The sequence below is a fragment of the Rhododendron vialii genome, chromosome 13a (assembly GCF_030253575.1).
Source record: "Rhododendron vialii isolate Sample 1 chromosome 13a, ASM3025357v1".
In the NCBI taxonomy this organism is placed as follows: domain Eukaryota; kingdom Viridiplantae; phylum Streptophyta; class Magnoliopsida; order Ericales; family Ericaceae; genus Rhododendron; species Rhododendron vialii.
This window is the reverse complement of record NC_080569.1, coordinates 30396396-30414222: the sequence shown is the minus strand read 5'-3', so window position 1 is coordinate 30414222 and position 17827 is coordinate 30396396. Positions and strand designations below refer to the sequence as shown.

At 38.4% G+C, this 17827-nt stretch overlaps 2 protein-coding genes and 1 non-coding gene across 4 annotated transcripts; 1 reads left to right on the top strand and 2 right to left on the bottom strand.

The window, feature by feature from the left end:
- Positions 1-680: 680 nt before the first annotated feature.
- On the top strand, positions 681-3845 carry LOC131312517 (probable E3 ubiquitin-protein ligase RHC1A). Of its 2 annotated transcripts, XM_058340340.1 has the most exons (3): positions 720-874; positions 1752-1958; positions 2501-3845. In XM_058340340.1, the coding sequence occupies exon 3, from the start codon at positions 2566-2568 to the stop codon at positions 3610-3612; it is 1047 nt and encodes a 348-aa protein (XP_058196323.1). In that variant the 5' UTR covers positions 720-874; positions 1752-1958; positions 2501-2565; the 3' UTR covers positions 3613-3845. The 2 variants fall into 2 exon arrangements, with proteins under 2 accessions (XP_058196322.1, XP_058196323.1); XM_058340339.1 differs by lacking the exon at positions 1752-1958 and having other exon boundaries at positions 681-874.
- Positions 3846-5157: 1312 nt separating this feature from the next.
- Positions 5158-14489, bottom strand: LOC131312514 (uncharacterized). Its single transcript, XM_058340332.1, has 14 exons — positions 14014-14489; positions 13592-13632; positions 13172-13264; positions 12613-12687; positions 12091-12140; positions 10597-10686; positions 9697-9753; positions 9057-9126; positions 7430-7531; positions 7286-7338; positions 6147-6297; positions 5961-6045; positions 5462-5590; positions 5158-5370 (listed from the first exon to the last, which is right to left on the bottom strand). Exons 1-14 carry the CDS (start codon positions 14423-14425, stop codon positions 5186-5188), a joined length of 1593 nt encoding a protein of 530 aa, XP_058196315.1. The 5' UTR covers positions 14426-14489; the 3' UTR covers positions 5158-5185.
- On the bottom strand, positions 11026-11132 carry LOC131315412 (small nucleolar RNA snoR100). Its single transcript, XR_009196743.1, has one exon. It is a non-coding gene; the product is annotated as a small nucleolar RNA snoR100 (small nucleolar RNA).
- Positions 14490-17827: the final 3338 nt, after the last annotated feature.

Genomic DNA, 17827 nt, shown 5'->3' with positions numbered 1-17827 from the left:
TGTGTTTCTCCAATCGTGAATTACATTTTGTATTTAGCTTTTTGTCGAAATTTTAGGATTCATCATTTGTCTCGACGAGAAGAATCGAAAAACTATAAAAATATTGACCAAAGTCGAAAAACGTTCATATAGAACCACATTAAAGACAAAAAAAAAAAAAGACAGCGATTTTGTACTTTTGTCGTCTTCATCACAATTTTTCTTACTTTTCATATCTCTCTTATCAAGATAAATGACTAATCTAAATTTTTTAATATAAATTCAAACATACGATATTAATACCAAAAATAAAAACTCAGGGATTGCTCTTATTTTGTTGGGTGCAGCTTATGCTCGATCTCATTTATTCTCCTTTTGATCAAGTGTTATGTTTTTTACAAGCCAACCAACCCAGTTACTATAATCTCTTTTTCCATAAAAAAAACTGTGAGCATTGAACAAGCGCAACGACCTCTCGTCTCTCGATCAATCGAGAAATACATTCGATTTAGACTATTAATATAAAACTGTGAGGAGCATTTAATCAGCGCAACGACCTTTTGATCGACTCAGAAATACATTCGATTTAAAGTATTTAAAAACTGTGAGCATTGAACCAGCACAACGACCTCCCGATCAACCGAGAACTACATTCGACTTAGTAAAATATATTTAAATATTTCGATGTTTAGACTTAAGTCATAGCTAAACCGGTCGCTGGAATCAATAGCACGCCTGGAACCCACATGAGATGGCAAAACCTTGTTGGGGAGAGAGTGACCCATTAACCAACCAGTCTCCTTTGCTCTGATCCACCACGACTCTCTCACTACGATCACCAAATCCCATCATCCAATTCCACCACAATCAAATCGCCTCCAACGCTCCCTATGCGGTTAGCCTTTCGATACTGTTCTGTTATTGACTCTCAATTGCTCAAATCAATTCAAGATTTTTCCTGTTTTGAAATATGTACCGAGGGTTTTGTGTTTTTTCCAATTGTATCCCATCGTTTCTTATCCGTAATTGCAAGTCCGTGGATATCTCTGCGTGTGGGTCTATTTTCCCATGACCTTTTTTTATGCACCCGAGATCTTCTGTACGGAGAAATTGGTGTAACTCTGTATCGAGATGTTTTGGGTCGTTAAATTGTGTGAATTATTTTCGTATGTTTTAAATTTTTTTATGCAATCAAATTGCCGAAAAAGCGCCGGTACAGAGGTACTGGGATTTGATTCCTTTTTGATGTACTGTATTTTGGGTTTATGTTAATTCACGTAGTGATTGGAAATCTGAATTTCCTTTTTTTTTTCTTCAATTTTTGGTTTTTGAGAATTCAATGAAATTGTTGGACATGTAAATTTGTTTAGACGTTATTTCATGCGGAAATTCATGTGCTTTGCCCCAAGTAGTGGCTTATACATCTCAATTTCGTTTCCTTTCACATAGTTATGGGAAATCTTAGCTTCAATATATATATATTTTTTCCATTTTGATCTTTGGGAATTCAACGAGATGGTTGTATATTTGAGTATCTTCAGATCTTGTTTCATACGAAAATTCTTTTCGCTTTGCCGCTTGAGTTCGATTCGGTTTGATATGTGGGTAGAATCAGTGGCTTATGCATCAATTTTCTGGTGGAGATTACGTCAAATTGATTGTGTATCAGCTTCTGATCACCATGTTTACTGAATTTGTGCTATTGTCATCATTTGAGGGAGTACCTCAGACGTGTATTTTATTTTTGCTATTGGTTTTCCTTGTTGAAATAGGATCCTCTCTGGTTCCGGTTGAAGGCATTTGTGGAGCCTTCCGGGGCTATGTTGTTTAAGAATGGGTTCCCCAAGGGTCTCAAACTTTGATTTTTCAGTTAAATGTGTTCTGAAAATATATGACTCGTCATCAATAATTTCACCCTCCTCTTGAGCCTGCAAGGAGACACCATATGGATTGTTTATCATCAACCTGCGTAAATTGAGGTCATTATTATAGCTAATAAGCATTTTTTTTTTTTTTTGCATTAACCTTCCTCTTGAGTCTACTTCTGTTGAGGATTTAATCTTCTAGGTAATTTAGCATCATTACCGTATCTCTTAACAGGTAACTATCGACTCCTTGTGTCTTTCAGATTTTCTTTTTATTGTGGAAGCAACTATGTATGTTGTCAATGAACTTCCAAGTTTTGTTCTCGCTGAAAACTTTGTTGTTGCTGTTGATATTAACGTTTATTTCGGTTATATATTGTGCTTATTGTGTTGATTTACGTACTTACATATTATGTCTGTGTGTTGAAATATTTTCTTGTTGAGCATTGGTAGCATGTTTTAGTGCCTTGAATATCTGTTTAAACTGGAAAATCACGAGTCCGTGACTTTTTGGTGCGATGGGTATTTTGTTCTGCCAAAATTTTATGACCTGAAGATGCGCGATTATTGTGATCAGTTTTATTGGTCTTTAATTGGGTGATTCTTTCTTTAGTTTTGGTCAATTCTGGAATTTGATTTCGAGTATTTGGATACAGATTGAACCGGGTCATTGGGATGGAGGTTTAGAGTTTTTGGTCCTGAGAGAAGTTGTAGATACCAAATGTCAAGTGGGGGAAATACACATTGGTGCCATGCATGCAGGCAGCCAGTACGGCTTCGCGGTCATAACTTGGTTTGCCCATATTGTAATGGGGGCTTTGTGGAAGAACTCGATGAGGTGGAGGACCAAGGACGACAAGATAACTTGGGACTTCATTCGGAAGATGATTCTGAATTCGGTTTCATGGAACCATTCTCTGACCGATCAGGAGTTATGCATAATTTTTCTGCTATTGTGAGGCACAGAATGGCAGCACGAAACCCTAACTTCCACAATAGAGTAAGATCTGGTGCAAATCCTGAACACAGTACTGCTTTTGGTTCCGCCCCATGGTTGGTATTCCATCATGGACAAGTCCCCGTTAGGATGTCCAATAATGATGCATTTGAGTTCTTATTCAATGGCAGTCCAAGAACTGGGCAAAGGCAAGCTAATATTGTTGATCATTTCACCGGGTCAGGATTGGAAGAACTGATCCAAGAGCTAACTCTAAATGATAGGCAGGGTCCACCTCCAGCAACTCGTTCATCAATTGAGGCTATGCCCACCGTTAAGATCACTCAGAGGCATCTTAGCACTGATTCGCATTGCCCAGTCTGTAAAGATGAATTTGAGTTCGGATGTGAAGCAAAGCAGATGCCATGTAAGCATATATATCATTCTGGGTGTATTGTCCCTTGGTTGGTTCAGCACAACTCGTGCCCTGTCTGCCGCTTCGAGCTGCCTCCACTTGGTTCTGGTAGTGCTCGTAGTAACACAAGATCAAGTGGTGGTGGCAGTAATAGAAGCAGCACCACTGGTAGCAGCAGTAATAGAAGCAGCAGCACTGGTAGCACCAGTAATAGAAGCAGCAGCACTGGTAGTAGCAGTAGTAGTTGGGAGAGCAGTGAGTCGAATCACGGGAGGAGTCCGTTGTCATCCTCGTTTCTTTCTCGCTCTTCAAATCAAAACGATTCTCATAATGCTGACAGGGGAAGAAGTGGCTCTGCAGCAACCTACGAAGAGCGCAATGTGATGGATTACTCCGGATGGCCCTTCGACTACTAGTAAGGTTGTCTCTGCTGCTGGCTTTGCTTTCCTTCCCTTCCCTTTGTTTGTTGGTGTGCCTTCTTTATGATACCAACTCCAGTTGGACTTGATAACTATGTCCCCAGAGTGCAATTGGATATAAAAATTTGCTTTACAGAAAAAGTGTGCCTGTCCTTTTTCTTTTCTTTCCCCCGGTGGATTTATGACTGGGAAACTATTTCTTGATGGTTATCAAAATCATGTTTCAAGGATTTGGATACCTTCATTCACTAAATCTGTCTCATCTGGAAAAGCCCTAAAAGGAGAGTTTGTTGTGTGAAACCGAAACACAGATCGTGCGTTGCAAGATCAATGAGCAATAGAAATATGCTGATGGTGATGGCAGTTTTGGAGGACAAAGGGGTTTGACAAGTTCTTAGTTTAGATGAAGAAAGCATCTTTAGTTTGCCATTGACAACTCAGAAAAGATATGATCGATCCCGAGAATTGGTATAGGTTCTTACTATGATGCATAGTGCAGAAGCATGCATAGAGACACAAACATGCGCGCGCGCACACATACAGAGTAGCTTAGATGAAGAAAAGTTACTAATGATATCTGATTAACTTGATTTTCGATGGGACTAATGTTCTCGACAAATTCTAAAATATGGCGGTTTGGATCATTGAAGTGAGACTGGGAAGAGTCCACAAAGGGGCCAATTGGACGGTCCAGTCTATTTTCATTGACTGAAGAGGAGTTGGGTCCATGATAAATGCATATCTTACTTTTTGTGGTAGAGATTAAATTTATACGAAGCTTCCGTATCACCCATGATACATGGGAAAACCAATGGAGAGGTGCCACCTAATTCCACAACCAAATCTCATCACTTAAGTGATGCAAGTGATGAGATTTGGATACAAATGTGTATTGCTCTCAAGGTTATCAAAGTCCGATCGGTTTGATTTTTTGTGAGGTTCTTCAAGGCGTGAAGCTCTACAACACAATCAGTTTGAATGACGTTTTGAAGCTCAAGACAATGCCCATTTCATGAGCACGGCCTAGGTGCCCTAAGAGGACGTAATAGGCACCAGTTCCTTGAAACGAAAGGAACTGGAGCCGACGCCAAGCTCTACAACACAATCAGTTTGAGTACAATAAAGACGTGCTTGTTCCATGAAACGAAAGGAGGAACGAATGCTAGACCATTTTTTTCCCTATCAGCGGGACCTTAGACCAGTGACTAGAAGTTGCTTTTGGGCAAAAGGGCACGTCGCCTCCAAAATGTTAAGACACTGACTTTGTTTCTCAGTTGGCTCCAGTACAATATCTACTTTCCTAAATTGAGTAGGGTTCGGATTTTCTCTGGTCCAAGTTTTGGATTGGACGAGACAGTTCAAATCCGAACCATAGAGGTTATAACCGGTAAGAGTCTCTGAGCAAAGTCTAACCATTGATTGTAGCAATGGATGATGGACTAAGGACCGGAGAGGATCCAATTTCAATTGAGTAGTAACATGAAATGCGTTATGAGAGAGAGAGAGAGAGAGAGAGAGAGTGTGTGTGTGTGTGAAAAAGTCAAAAGGAAAATAAGGTTCCGATGGCTGATTAATTTGCTAGACCAAAGTTCTCAAGCAATTCTGAGAATATAACAAATCCTGCACCTCCAATCACAATAGAAAGGGTGAGCTTTCCTCCGGGAACCAACTGGGGTAGTTTCTGCGAATCCGACGAATCCGAGTACCTGTCCGACCAAGACATTGCACCAGGAAGAATTCCAAACAATACTAGCACTGCAGCCAAAGATAAATAATGGAACAGTATGAGAATAAACCCTTGTGAGAAAGATGAAAAACGAAAGGAAATCCAATGCTTATTCTGTACCTCCATATGTTCCAGCAAAATCCAATGCTTTGAAGAATATATCGGGGTCGAGCAATGACAATACTAGTGGTGGAACCAAAGTGAGAAGATATGGCAGGGGCCTGCTCTGACCGGATGGGAGTTTCAGCACTGCAAATTCAGCACATTGGAGCAAAAAAATTTCTCTCGTGAAAGAAAACGACTGTTTATTCAGCTCGCAAATAAATATTGTCGTCGAATAAGGTTGTTATCAACGAAGCAAACATTCGTTTACGGGCTTCCCACATCGGGAAGTTTGGAAGTGTTGTGTGTGATTATAGGGACCATGGGAGGGATGCAAACCATGATAGTAATGCAACACAAATAATTTAGCCGTCATGCTACATATTTGCTCCAGAGGTAGCAACGCCAAGATTAGGCTTCTCGAATCAATGGCTTCAGTGAAGGTCTCAAAGATAGTTCTAAGAACCTATGAATCAAGCCCATAACAACTTTTAAAGGAAGCGAGAAACCCACTCACAGTCAGCAAGGAAGTCCGCAAGTCCCAAAACAAATCCAATGTAGGAAGTTGCAATCGCAAGAAGCGAGAACACTTGAACTATTGGCTGCCCAACATCATGATAATCACAAAATGGATGTAATTTAGTCTTGACCGTCGTGAAATTTTCCACCTCTTAAGCGAACCTAAAAAGTTGGAATTACTCACCCCGACAACTCCATTTATAGATTGCAATTGTTGCAAGGGGTCAGCAATCTTGTCAGAGTCTATTTCAAAACTTGTAATAGATCCAAGAATAACAGCATTCCAGACTAGAAATAGAGCAAGGGGGATAGCGGTGCCTAGGACAATTGCGCTCCTGCACAATGATACATGGATAATATGTAGCATCTATCTCAAGCAAGCAATTGAAAAATTCTATCTATGAATTATCGCTACGCCTAAAGCAGGAATAACAAATTGGCAAACAGAGGAGTGAAAGCCATCAAATCCCATCGAACATACCATAAGAATAAGATTTATCAATGACCCGTCCAACTCACGATGGCAAGAGGTATAAAATACACCTACCAATTTGTTTTTACCAAAGTTGAGCCAAGTCAGGCTCTGATTGCAGCCTGTACCTGCAGAAGAATCAGAGCAAAGCCATAGCAGATTGGCTCAAATCCAAGGCAGCTAGGTTTGTAAACAGTTTGGCTGGGTTGTTTTTCAGACAATTTTGCACTGAACCTACTATCTCGGTTTTGTAGTCCAATGGACAAAAACCAATACGGCAACTCTAGTCAACGAACTAAACCGTAGAAGAGGTTCGTTCAATTTGGTTTGATCATTTTCGGCCTCAAAGCTCTGTACTAATACAGTAGCACAAAATTTTCTATTTTATATTGGCGGGAAACAAACATTTAGTCTAATTGATTGCTAAAAGGGACAGAAAAAGTCACAACTCAGAGAGAGAGAGAGAGAGAGAGGCGCAGATAGTGTTATTGAGTGTTAAGAGGAGAACGTATAAAAGATAGACAAAACGTTCCGCCTCCAAGTAATCATGAGGGAGAGATTAACGAATGAACTGATGTTATTAAAAGCAATCAGTTGGTGAAAATCTGTAAATCCTTCAAACCAAACTGTTCGGAAAATCTGTACTTAGTGCTTTAGAACCAAACATACTGATACTACTTTGAAAACCTACTAAAATTAACTAGTTCGGTGTGGTTTGGTTGGTCATTTGTGATGAGAATGGCCATTTGTCTCAAACATTGAACTATGATAGCCTTAATAAGAAGAAAACAGCGCCCATATACTGTTTCACCTTTGTTTCAAGCAGAAGCATGAATGGCAAAAATTTTCACCTCACTTTTCCCAGGTTTCCTTCAAGATTCGTGCAAAGAACAGGGACCACATTCTGAAACAAAGCAGATTCGAAATGAAGGGTAACCACTGTTTAACCTTAGCTATTGCTTCAATGTTGGATTACTAAAGGATGCAACTATTACCTGATAAACAAAAGAAAGAGCTATTATGGGTATGCTGAGAGGAACAGCTTGAAAGTTGGCTTTCAAAAGAGCATCCCAGTGCAAGTCTCCACTGGCCACTACCTAGTAGACAAAATAAATTTACAACATAATTTTGCAAAATGAGTGTAGAGCGACTGCACTCGCTTGGCGGAAATTGGTATGTGTGAAACAAATTTTTGTAGCAATAGTGATTGATGATTTATCTATGACCACGTGATGAAACGATCAGACTGCAATTCAAATTGCTTCTAACCCCAATATTTTCTCTCGTTTTATGTGGTGTTCTGTACATTTCAAAGACTTGAACCATAGAGCGGAAATATGAGTCGCTAATGTCTGAAGGAGAATTGTGCAAGGTTAAATATCCAGCCCCGACGATTCCTCAAAATGAAGCCGCTAACGACTTGAATAAGAATAGAACTATATAGTGTCATGGTCAAAACCAGTTGACAGCCACAGTCCACAAGGTCATAGCAGTGTTTTGATTCTCTGCCTCGTTGGAAGAGGAAACGTTTATCGGCTGTGTTGATGGAAACAACACGAAATTTTGTTCCTTGGAGACAAGTAAAACATCTGAGACTTTGACCATATCATATGAAACAGATAGAATTCTTGTGTGGCAGATTCACTACATACTATATATGCATTGTCTTATTGCTTTCCCATCTCCTGAAAGTAACCAAAAGTTTTCTGGGAAAGTATTGATTAAAATGCAAGGGTTACTGGTTGGAGCAGCGGTGAAAGGTCAGGCTTCCTAACAGCAAAGGTGAAGTTTTTAGCCTAGCTAATGTGTACAGATTATGCAAAAACTACATCTGCATACATTCTTACCACTTCCCAATACCCTCACTAACCAAGAGTCTTACTATTGATTCAAAGGTAATCTGAGTTCTTTTTTCCATCTTCCATTTTTCTTTATTGATGAGAGGTGTTTATTATTATTCTCATTTGTTTTGTTTTTGGGCTTGTTTCCATAACACAAGACTCTAGTCAATAGTGTCACAGCCTTGATCGCGTTAAGTTATATAGATCGATCAGTTCGATGGGCGAAGCCGAACGTAGTACTACAGGTGCGAACCAGCATTGGTGAATCAGCCTGATAAGAACCTGGTTGATTGGAAACAGCACAACTAGCAAGTAGCAAGACTCATTGCTTCGCAAAGACCAAAGGCATTTTTTGGCGAAAAGCCTTCACTAGGCATTCGACTAGGGATTTTGGCATTTTAGCAAATCTCCATTTTGTTAAGTATTTTGTTGATAATTCTGTTTTGGCACTCAAACTCAAACCTTTCCTTTTTTGATAACTTCGGCAGTTGCTCTGTTATAGGCTTATTGGCAAGTAATGGCCTTTTCTTAAGTATTTCCTAGGTTTTTATGCGGTTTCTGCTATTCTAAATAACTTCTCAAGTCTTAGGGTCACTTGGTCGATTATTGAATAACAGGAAAAATACAGAGCTTTCTCTATATTTGTGTGCTTGTGAATTTTGTACTTGTGTTTTTTCTTCATCCCTTTGTGCTTTCCTGCATCAAATACTTTTAACCAAAAGCATTTTGAAGTTTCATCCAAGGATAACAACATTAGTAGTTCAGGAAGGAGGAGAATTACCACAAGAGCTGTGAAGGAAATGATGATTCCAAGTACGAGAACACCATTTACTGCTCCAATAAACCGCTGGCTACATTAGAATTTAAATTTTGGTGTCATTTAACTTCCTTTTTTGAAAGTTAAAAAAGGCTTCTTCTATGTACAGGGGTAATTAACAAAGGAATGGAAGAAGAGAAAAAAAATATTGACTCTCCTACTGCCTTTCTATTTTTATTTCGGCAAGTTATTTTCATTTAGAATATATCAGCCCATCTGGTTTTGTCAGTGCACCAAATTTTTGCTCCAAAAGCAAGCTATAGACTGCATAAATGAAAATGACAGATTTTATATTCCAGAAACAAGAGCAAGTTATAAATACGAGTTTTATTGTCTCTTTAAGTAGAGGATAAAACTAGCAGAAATAACACATGCGCCAAGTCCATCTCGTAAAGAGGCAATTTCCATATGATTTCTGTCCCAAAGTGGCAAGGGGATACTATACATGAACTTCAAAGTTAGATGATATTCATTTAAAGTATTAATCTTCACAAAGAGACAATCTATTTGTCTCCAAGTAGATCAAGGCAAATTGTTGCATAGTAAGTGATCTAAACAACCCACCCACCCCTAAAAAAGGGGAAAAGTAAGAAGAAACGCCAACCTTCCAAAGTAGCAAATGCCTCCCAAAAGTGATGAGAACAAGGTTGCAGATTCCCATCTGCAATCATAATGCTGCCATCAACACCTAACAACCATATGCAAGTACTTGGTGATATAATCAAGACAAGTGCTACTGATGGAACAAGAGCCCAAGGGCATCGTGTTGGTGTACATTATTTAGGCATGTCACACCCAAGGGCATCGTGTCGGTGTACATTATTTAGGCATGTCACACGGAAGGACAACAATAAGATCTACCATGGCGAAAGGTAAATTTTATTCATTTCCATTATATATCTGCAACCAATGTCTGCTACAAGTACAACTGAATGAAGAAAGGATTTAGTTTAGAGACATTCTTAAAATTTTATGATGAAGTCCAAGGGAGTGGCAACTGACAGGACTATTTACATGGAAAGGGAAGCATTACCATGAGAGAACCAATGACAGAATAGAATGTTAAGGTGTTGGTGCTTAAACATTACAGTTGAGATGTAATGCAGGCAACCAATAGGGTGACACATTTCCCATGTTTGTCTAGCAAAACAGCCCAGCTGAAATTATAACCAAGATAATGACATATCCAAGGCAATTACACTGCTGAAGTACAGATTTCCTGTTTTTGCAACACCAGTCAGGACAAATATAGTAGTTACAGTTCTCCAAAGTGCATTTATTCTTGTTGATAATGATATGACTTTTCTTGTTTTGTTAGATGCAAACCATATGTTTTTAGATATAGATGTCAAAATATCTGAAGAACGAGGAAATTGGTCAAAATATCTGAAGAGCAAAATTAGAATCAACATTATAAAGTTCTAGAACAAAATGGGTGAAAGCATCAACAAGCATACACTACAGGCACAAAATTAGAATCAGAAGTTAGAATTATAGTACATACAATGGAATACCAAGGAAATCTGTCAAAATATCTGAAGAACGAGCCACATAGGCAACAAGAAGAGCATAATGTATGAAGATGTACGACCAACTGCAACAAAGAAATGGACTTTTGTCAGGAGATAATCTCATGCTGAAATAATAGACTTCTCTATAGGTTAAGATTCAGTGAAGTTGTAAGGAAAAAAGTTGTGGATATAAGATTCAATTGCAGTTACAAAACTTTGGCTACATAAGGAAGTAACTATACGTCATTTGAAAAACTGGTCTACACTGGCACTACAACAACAACAACAACAATAACAGAACCCATGTAGTTCCCAATCATTGTGGGTATGGGACAGGGAGGATTGGAGACAGACCTAACCTTTGGCAATATGCACAAAGTGGCTGCTCTCAGAAGACCACTGAAACAGTGGCCCCTTATACCTATTTTGCTGTAGAACCATGCCCAAAATCAAAGCCAAATGGCATCAGAGAGGGCACGCCTAGAGACCCAATTCAGTTTATGTGCACATTACCATTCTTCCTGGCAAATCATGCGGCAATCCCTCAAACCTTTGAGCTCTTCTAACCCTACATGGTTATCATCTTCCATTTAGTAAAAAAATCTCTGGTCATCACTTAATAGGGTCGACCAAAAATGGGTATCTAGGACTAAAATCATCTTCATCACCCTTCAGCCAACTTAACTTCCGAGTCTGGATAGTAAAATGTGACGTTCTTACCTACCCTATCTAGCAAAAACGGTTGAGCCACTGTGTACACATATCTAATTTTTGAAGGTTTTTTCCTGCTGCAAGTTGATAATGCTCTTTGCATTGGAGTAAATCCCTTGATAGCCCCAATTTCCTCTGAAGTCCAAATTGTTGACTTTGGGAGTCATACGTGAAACATAGAACTTAGGCTACTTTTCATTCTGCAGAATTTTTGAACAATCTGGCAACCGAACCAATTTTGAGAGTTGCTCTAAAAAACAACATTACTTAGCCTTCTAATCCCTGAAGTACTTTCTAGTGTTCTACCCAGGCTTAAACTATTGTTCTACTTGATTTGAGGTTTTAGCACGACTATCATTATTTTTTGTCTCGAAAATCTCCCATCAATACACCTAGCTCTTAGATTATATAGCCCACGAAACTCCTCATACAAGCCCATTGAATACAGCTGGAATTTTGCTCTAATACATCAGTAGTCTTCTCACAATGCCTACGATTTTGCATCTCTTGATACAGGATTATCTTGTAATCCAATACAAAGTTGCAGTTAGATTTTTCTTCTTATCAAAATACCTTCTGATATACTTAATTCCCCCAACTAAGGATGATTTTGTCATGCTTCCATGGTGAGGATGGGCTGCTTAGCAAATCCTGCCAATACTACAAGTTCAACTTTCCTCTCTAGTGGTACTTCTTTCTCGTCAATATTATTCTCAATGCTAAGAGCCTAAGAGGGAAATACTATTAGCAGTACAAAGGATGACAAATCTGCCTACCAAGCAATTTGAACTCCAGCTGTCCCAAGAGTTCTCCGGGCCATTGATACCTGAAAAATGCAAATACCGCACAGGAAATGAAGACGAAAAATACAAGCCCACTTATTCTCTTGTACTATTGCTTTAAACCAAAATATACTCGTTGGACTGTAATCATGCAAATACTTGGATATGTAAGGCAAATGTCAGGGAATTTAGGTGTACAGCAACAGTGCCTACGAAACCTGATTGTTCACATTGTTGTTAACAGAAACCAATAGTGCTCTTCCATAGAAGAAAATTGGTGTATATTGAAGGAAAACAGACCATCATTCTGTTATTCTGCCAATGGCAGTTAACTGAGTTACGGAGTACATTCTGGAAAAGCATCCAGCCATAAAATGGAAAATGCTGCATAAATCATACTAGACCTTACAAACTTCAGCCTAAAATGTCACATACTTGTTTACTCATTGAATATGTAAACATATACTGTAAATCTAAATCCTAAGCTCATAATGTAAAGATTATCAAAGAAATTACCAATGACACACCACCAGAACCCAGTTCACACATTGTCTTCACATTTACTTCAGCAACGAGCAGCCCTGTCACAACCTGCATCATTTTAGCATTTCTGCCAAATTTAGTAACACGTACAAACACCATGATGCATACAATATACAAAAATTGAGGGTCAGCTATGAAGCACAAATTCTTGAAGATGCATGTCATATCCGTACACGTAACCACTATATAAAGATTAACTTTATCTAGTTTTGAAGTATGGGATAGTTGTTAGATACTCCAGGTCAAATAGCCGAACTTCTGTGAAAGTGAGATAGTGCATGTCTTGCATAGCATTACAGTTACATTGTTAGGAATACCTAGATTAATGCCTGTTTTCAAAAGGATGATGGTTTTTCATCATTTTTCTGGTTATATGTAAAGCAGTGCAAAAGAACTATGAAGATATTTTTTTTATCTAATGTATCCTAATCGTACACATACTTTATTTTTCAATTTTCTCTCATTGTCATATTGGTGATCATATTGTATACATATTCTGTGTGTCTATATTCAGGAGGTTACAAGTTACTACCATAAATACCCAACAAAGAATGCAGGTAACTGCAGAAGCTACAAATCCAGATTCTTGGGTCACTGCGGGAATTGCAAGGATCCCGGCACCAACCTGTTTGGGAAATTCAATTGCAATGTTAGTGCCACATACACTTACAACACAATAAAAACAGGGTTGAGGCTTGAGCTACAGTTGGATGTCTACAAGTTCTAAACTTCATACTTTTGAAGGTTATCCAAACTTGAGGTGCCATTCCTATTGAAACAACAATGACACCCAATTCATGAAAAAATGCTTCACTTTTCAAAATATCGCAATGTGGAATCACCCTTGCTTTCTGGGTTCTAATGTCAATCAGTAAATCCTATAAAGACAGCAAATAAAATAGATGAACATATACATACATATAGATAGATATATATATATGAGAGAGTGTACCGTGGTGCCAGAGACGAGAAGAATTGCACTGGTAAGGCTTCCTGGGAACATAAGCAAGATCGTCATCAGTGGCGGAAGCAATCACTATTGCGCATGCCAACAAATGGGCTTGTCAACGAGCCGAACATTCAATTGTTCAAGCTTGGTTTGAAAACTTAAGGAGCGTATAAAAAAATGTTCAAGCTTTTATTTATGAGAGGTGAGTCGATCTTGAGTAGCTTGAATTTTTTCAAGGATATATCCTGAGTGAATAGTAGTAGTTTGTTCGACTTGATATCTTAACGTAACAATTTGATATTTGTTCGAGCTTCTAACGAGCGAATACGACTACGAATTCGAACAGTTTGGTTCATTTATCAGCCTGAATAACAAATACTCCACTTATTGAGATAAAGATAGTGTGAGTGAGAGAGGGAGATGACCAGGTTCCCTCTTCAAAGTAGCTTGATTGAGGTTCGAAAACAGCCTCTCGAATCGCAATTCTTCTTCTACTGGTTGTAATCGTCTCTCTTCTTCTTCTTCTTCCTCTTCTTCTGGATTCTGCCCCGTGGATTCCTTCTGCGAGACGCAACTGACTGACAATGAAATCGGTGATGTAGCCGGACCCGTTAATCGAAATCCGCCATGGAAAAGCATTGGGCGTCGACCGCCACTACTTCTCACTCTCGACATTCCTCTTCTCACGACCATAACCTCATTATTATGAGAACGAATGGGGTTTGAATTCAATGATCTTTCAATCGCTGGTTGCGCCCTAACCATTGGCATATCTTGACTCCTCCAAAATAAACACGCAGTAGGAGAAGAAGACGATGATTTAATGGCATTGGCCATTGGCCCCCAACCATATCTCAGTTCTGTTCTACCAGTATTTTGAATAATAAACGGTGCAGAAGAAGATAACGTGGGCCACCATATTTGGTATGTTATACAGCAGTGTTACGTCCATCGCCCTCTCCACTGCTTTGCTTTAATCTCATTTTACTATTGTCTGTCTCGGCAATCAATAATTTGGAGTATTTCAAAATGTGGACTATTCGAAACATTTTTTGATGGTGAAATTTCTGTATTTTTTTTTTACACCTATCATAGTTATTGTTTGATTTCTTTTTTTCCTTATTATATGTATGGCAGCGGGAAGGGCGGATTTTGCTGTACCTTAACCAGAAAGGTACCCCATGGCCCGACCAGAACCCCGATCGGGTAATTCTAGGGTGTTCTCGTTCTCAATCCTGCTGGGGATTGGTTTTACCCGGGCACGTAAGAAATGAGAAAATAATAATAATAATCTGAAAGCAAAATGGAAGAAAATTGTTAGTATATATGAGGTGTTATTTAGTTAATCTTGTAATCGTTGATAAATAGTTGATGATATTGTAAGCCAACTCACAATTCCGCTAGTTTATATTGACCCGGTCATTCCAGCTTTAAAAAAAAAAATTAATCGAACAGTTGCAGAAGTTGTTCCCATTTGTATCTCCAGGACATTTTGAAAAGTATGCTCTGTTAAGTACTATTTAGATACTTCAACTACGTATAATAATTTGTTGTACTTATCATTCTACGTACCATTTAAGATATCCATGACGTATGAGATATCTACAATTTATTGCGCGTATTATTTTACTACCTGAGATACTTGCAAATGGATCCAAATATAAATGAGGTCGAATGATGACCCCTTGCAAATGTAAGAAATCAACCATGACCTAAATTAATAACCCTTATTAATTCAGCAAAATCCATTAAATAACAACCCTTATCAATTCAGCCAATTCCATTAAAAATTTCACCTTTCAAAGTAACTTTACCTATCCTATAAAAACAAAAAGTAACGTCACGTATTTTATAGTGCTAGGAAAAAAGAAAAAAAATAAACGTTTCTGTTTCCAGCCGAGGTAAAATCAGAGCAGTCCATTGCCGAGCATGGACAACGCCCATGTTGTCCTGTAAAGGACAACAATAGGGTCCTGGGTTAATTCGAAGGGGATCAAAAGTGTTAAATTTCTTGTAACCATATTACCAATGCCATTCAAATGAATAATTTATAAGTATCTCCTGAACGAAATTTTATGTTTTTGGAAGGAAAAAAAGAGAGAGAAAAGGGTAAACCTTGACTATACAATAAATAAGGAAGTAATAACATCATGTCAATCACTCCCATTAGTTTAAAAAGTGACAGAATTACACTTGTTGGTATTCTATATGAGAGATTTTTGAGTGCCGAGCGGGTATATCCTACGTGGTACCCGCTTGACGCATCCAAGTCATCCGATACACTTTTGGATGGCTCGGATTGAAACCCTCTATTTCCTCTCATCCCAACACTTTCTCTCTCCAAATTTGTGCCATTCAAAAATGAAATGAACGGCTCGGATGTTCGAGCGGACACCACGTGGTACCCATTGAAGGAGACAGAAGAACGATTGTGGTTGTAGCGAAGAAAGCAATTGCTGACTCTTACATGAGCAAGTTTGTCGAATACTTGAAGATATTGGCTCAAACCTTTCTTATATATGCACTAGCGCATACCCGTGCCTGAAGGCACGGCTCAAAGAATGCGGCATGGGAATTGGCTTTTAGTGTCGTTACTCTTCAGCAAAATCGTGCCCATGGACACACACCCATATAACTTGACCCCAACACAAATCGATTTTTAATTAGTGGGGACCGCTTCGACTAATCTAAAATTCAACAGCTCCATCGAGAGTCAGTCACACTCATACTTGAAGTGAAATTAACTACAAACAATGTCATCTTAGCCTAAACGTAATGTGATTGCACGTTCAACAAATCGTATACAATAGTAATTACAAAACCAGACACAACACCAGTGAGAGACCCATCTTCGTCCTCTAACCTATTAAAACACAATCAACTGTAATAAATTTCAAACCCCAATTTATCATGACTTACATTCGAATCCTCCTTTAGATTCTCACCCGTTCTAAGCCACTTCAACCCATTCGTATCTCTTTCCACTTCTTACCATAATCAAATCCTCTATTCTCATCTCCCTCTAGTAATAGCAGGAGGACCTCACATCTTGCAATATTTCTGCATGAAAATAGAAACCCATTGCATGTGATCCTTATGCACCTGCCCACCTCCGTAGCTCTCTCATGCAGTTTCTCCCATCTGCAACACCAACCCCTGCTTCATAACCTAATAAAAAGAAATTAACAAAACTAAGAATATTATCAAAATAAATATTTTATTTGTCCTACCGCATATTAATTTGACGCAACATCAAAAAAGCAACAAAGACACAATCTTCAATTAGAATTGGAATTCCCATAAGAAACTGGAATAGAGATCATGTTGGTAATGAATCTAATGAGACAAAAAAATTATGTTTACCATAGTATTAGTTTCAAGCAATGAGTTTCACTCCATCCACAACTCGTCACTTCATAGATTAAGCTAAGCCATGCAAATTTGAGCCAGTATGTACATAGATGCCTATGAAAAGGTGTTTTGGCACTTTTGGCGTACTATGGCGTGGCAATGGAAAACACAGCTGGCAAAGCATTTTGGTCATTATATTCCAACTAAATGTATAAAATATGAAGGCAAGCAAATTCAAAACAAAAAGGTTCTAAACGGTATCATACCACCAAAAGCTAATCCTTATTAGACCACCAAAACCTCAGCCATATGATTTCTCTTACACCAAAAAAAACCATTTGTAAAATAAATTCATGTATGATATTAAAACTTCGAAGTCCTGACTGAATGTAAATGTAATACAATAAGGAACATCTCTACCTAATTAACTTACCGTAATACAATGGAGTCTTCGGTCAAACTACAAAATTAATGCTGAAAGCCATGTACGGAAATATAGAATCGCAAGACCAAAACAATTCAGTCTTAATGTACGCTCCAATTACTTTGTATTTAAAAGAGTTTCAAAATCTTTAGCAAGATGTGGGCACAAAACAAATTAAATTTCGAATTAATACGAACTATGCCTTCAAACTGAGTCGTCTCAATACCTACATTAGGAAGCATTTCTCTGACAAATCCTCTGAAGTTGGATTGCCAAATCTGTTTATTTCATCAAAGCCGTGATCAATAAAATAACCCTCCTACTGCAGTACACTAATTAACTCATGGCCTTTCATATGGCACCATTATACAGGGCCTTGCTATGAAAAAACATAATGTTTAATTAGTTGGCGACAAAGCGAAACTATATCAATAAAATGCAGTGCACTATAATAGTGATTACAT

Excerpts from the sequence above, each read along its gene's own strand:
- LOC131312517 (XM_058340339.1), top strand. The coding sequence starts at position 2,566 with ATGTCAAGTGGGGGAAATACACATTGGTGCCATGCATGCAGGCAGCCA.
- LOC131312514 (XM_058340332.1), bottom strand. The coding sequence starts at position 14,425 with ATGGCCAATGCCATTAAATCATCGTCTTCTTCTCCTACTGCGTGTTTA. Across the intron at positions 5,591-5,960 it reads TGCGGACTTCCTTGCTGACT|TGCTGAAACTCCCATCCGGT; the intron begins GTGAGTGGGTTT and ends CTGAATTTGCAG. Across the intron at positions 5,371-5,461 it reads TTTTGCTGGAACATATGGAG|TGCTAGTATTGTTTGGAATT; the intron begins GTACAGAATAAG and ends CTTTGGCTGCAG.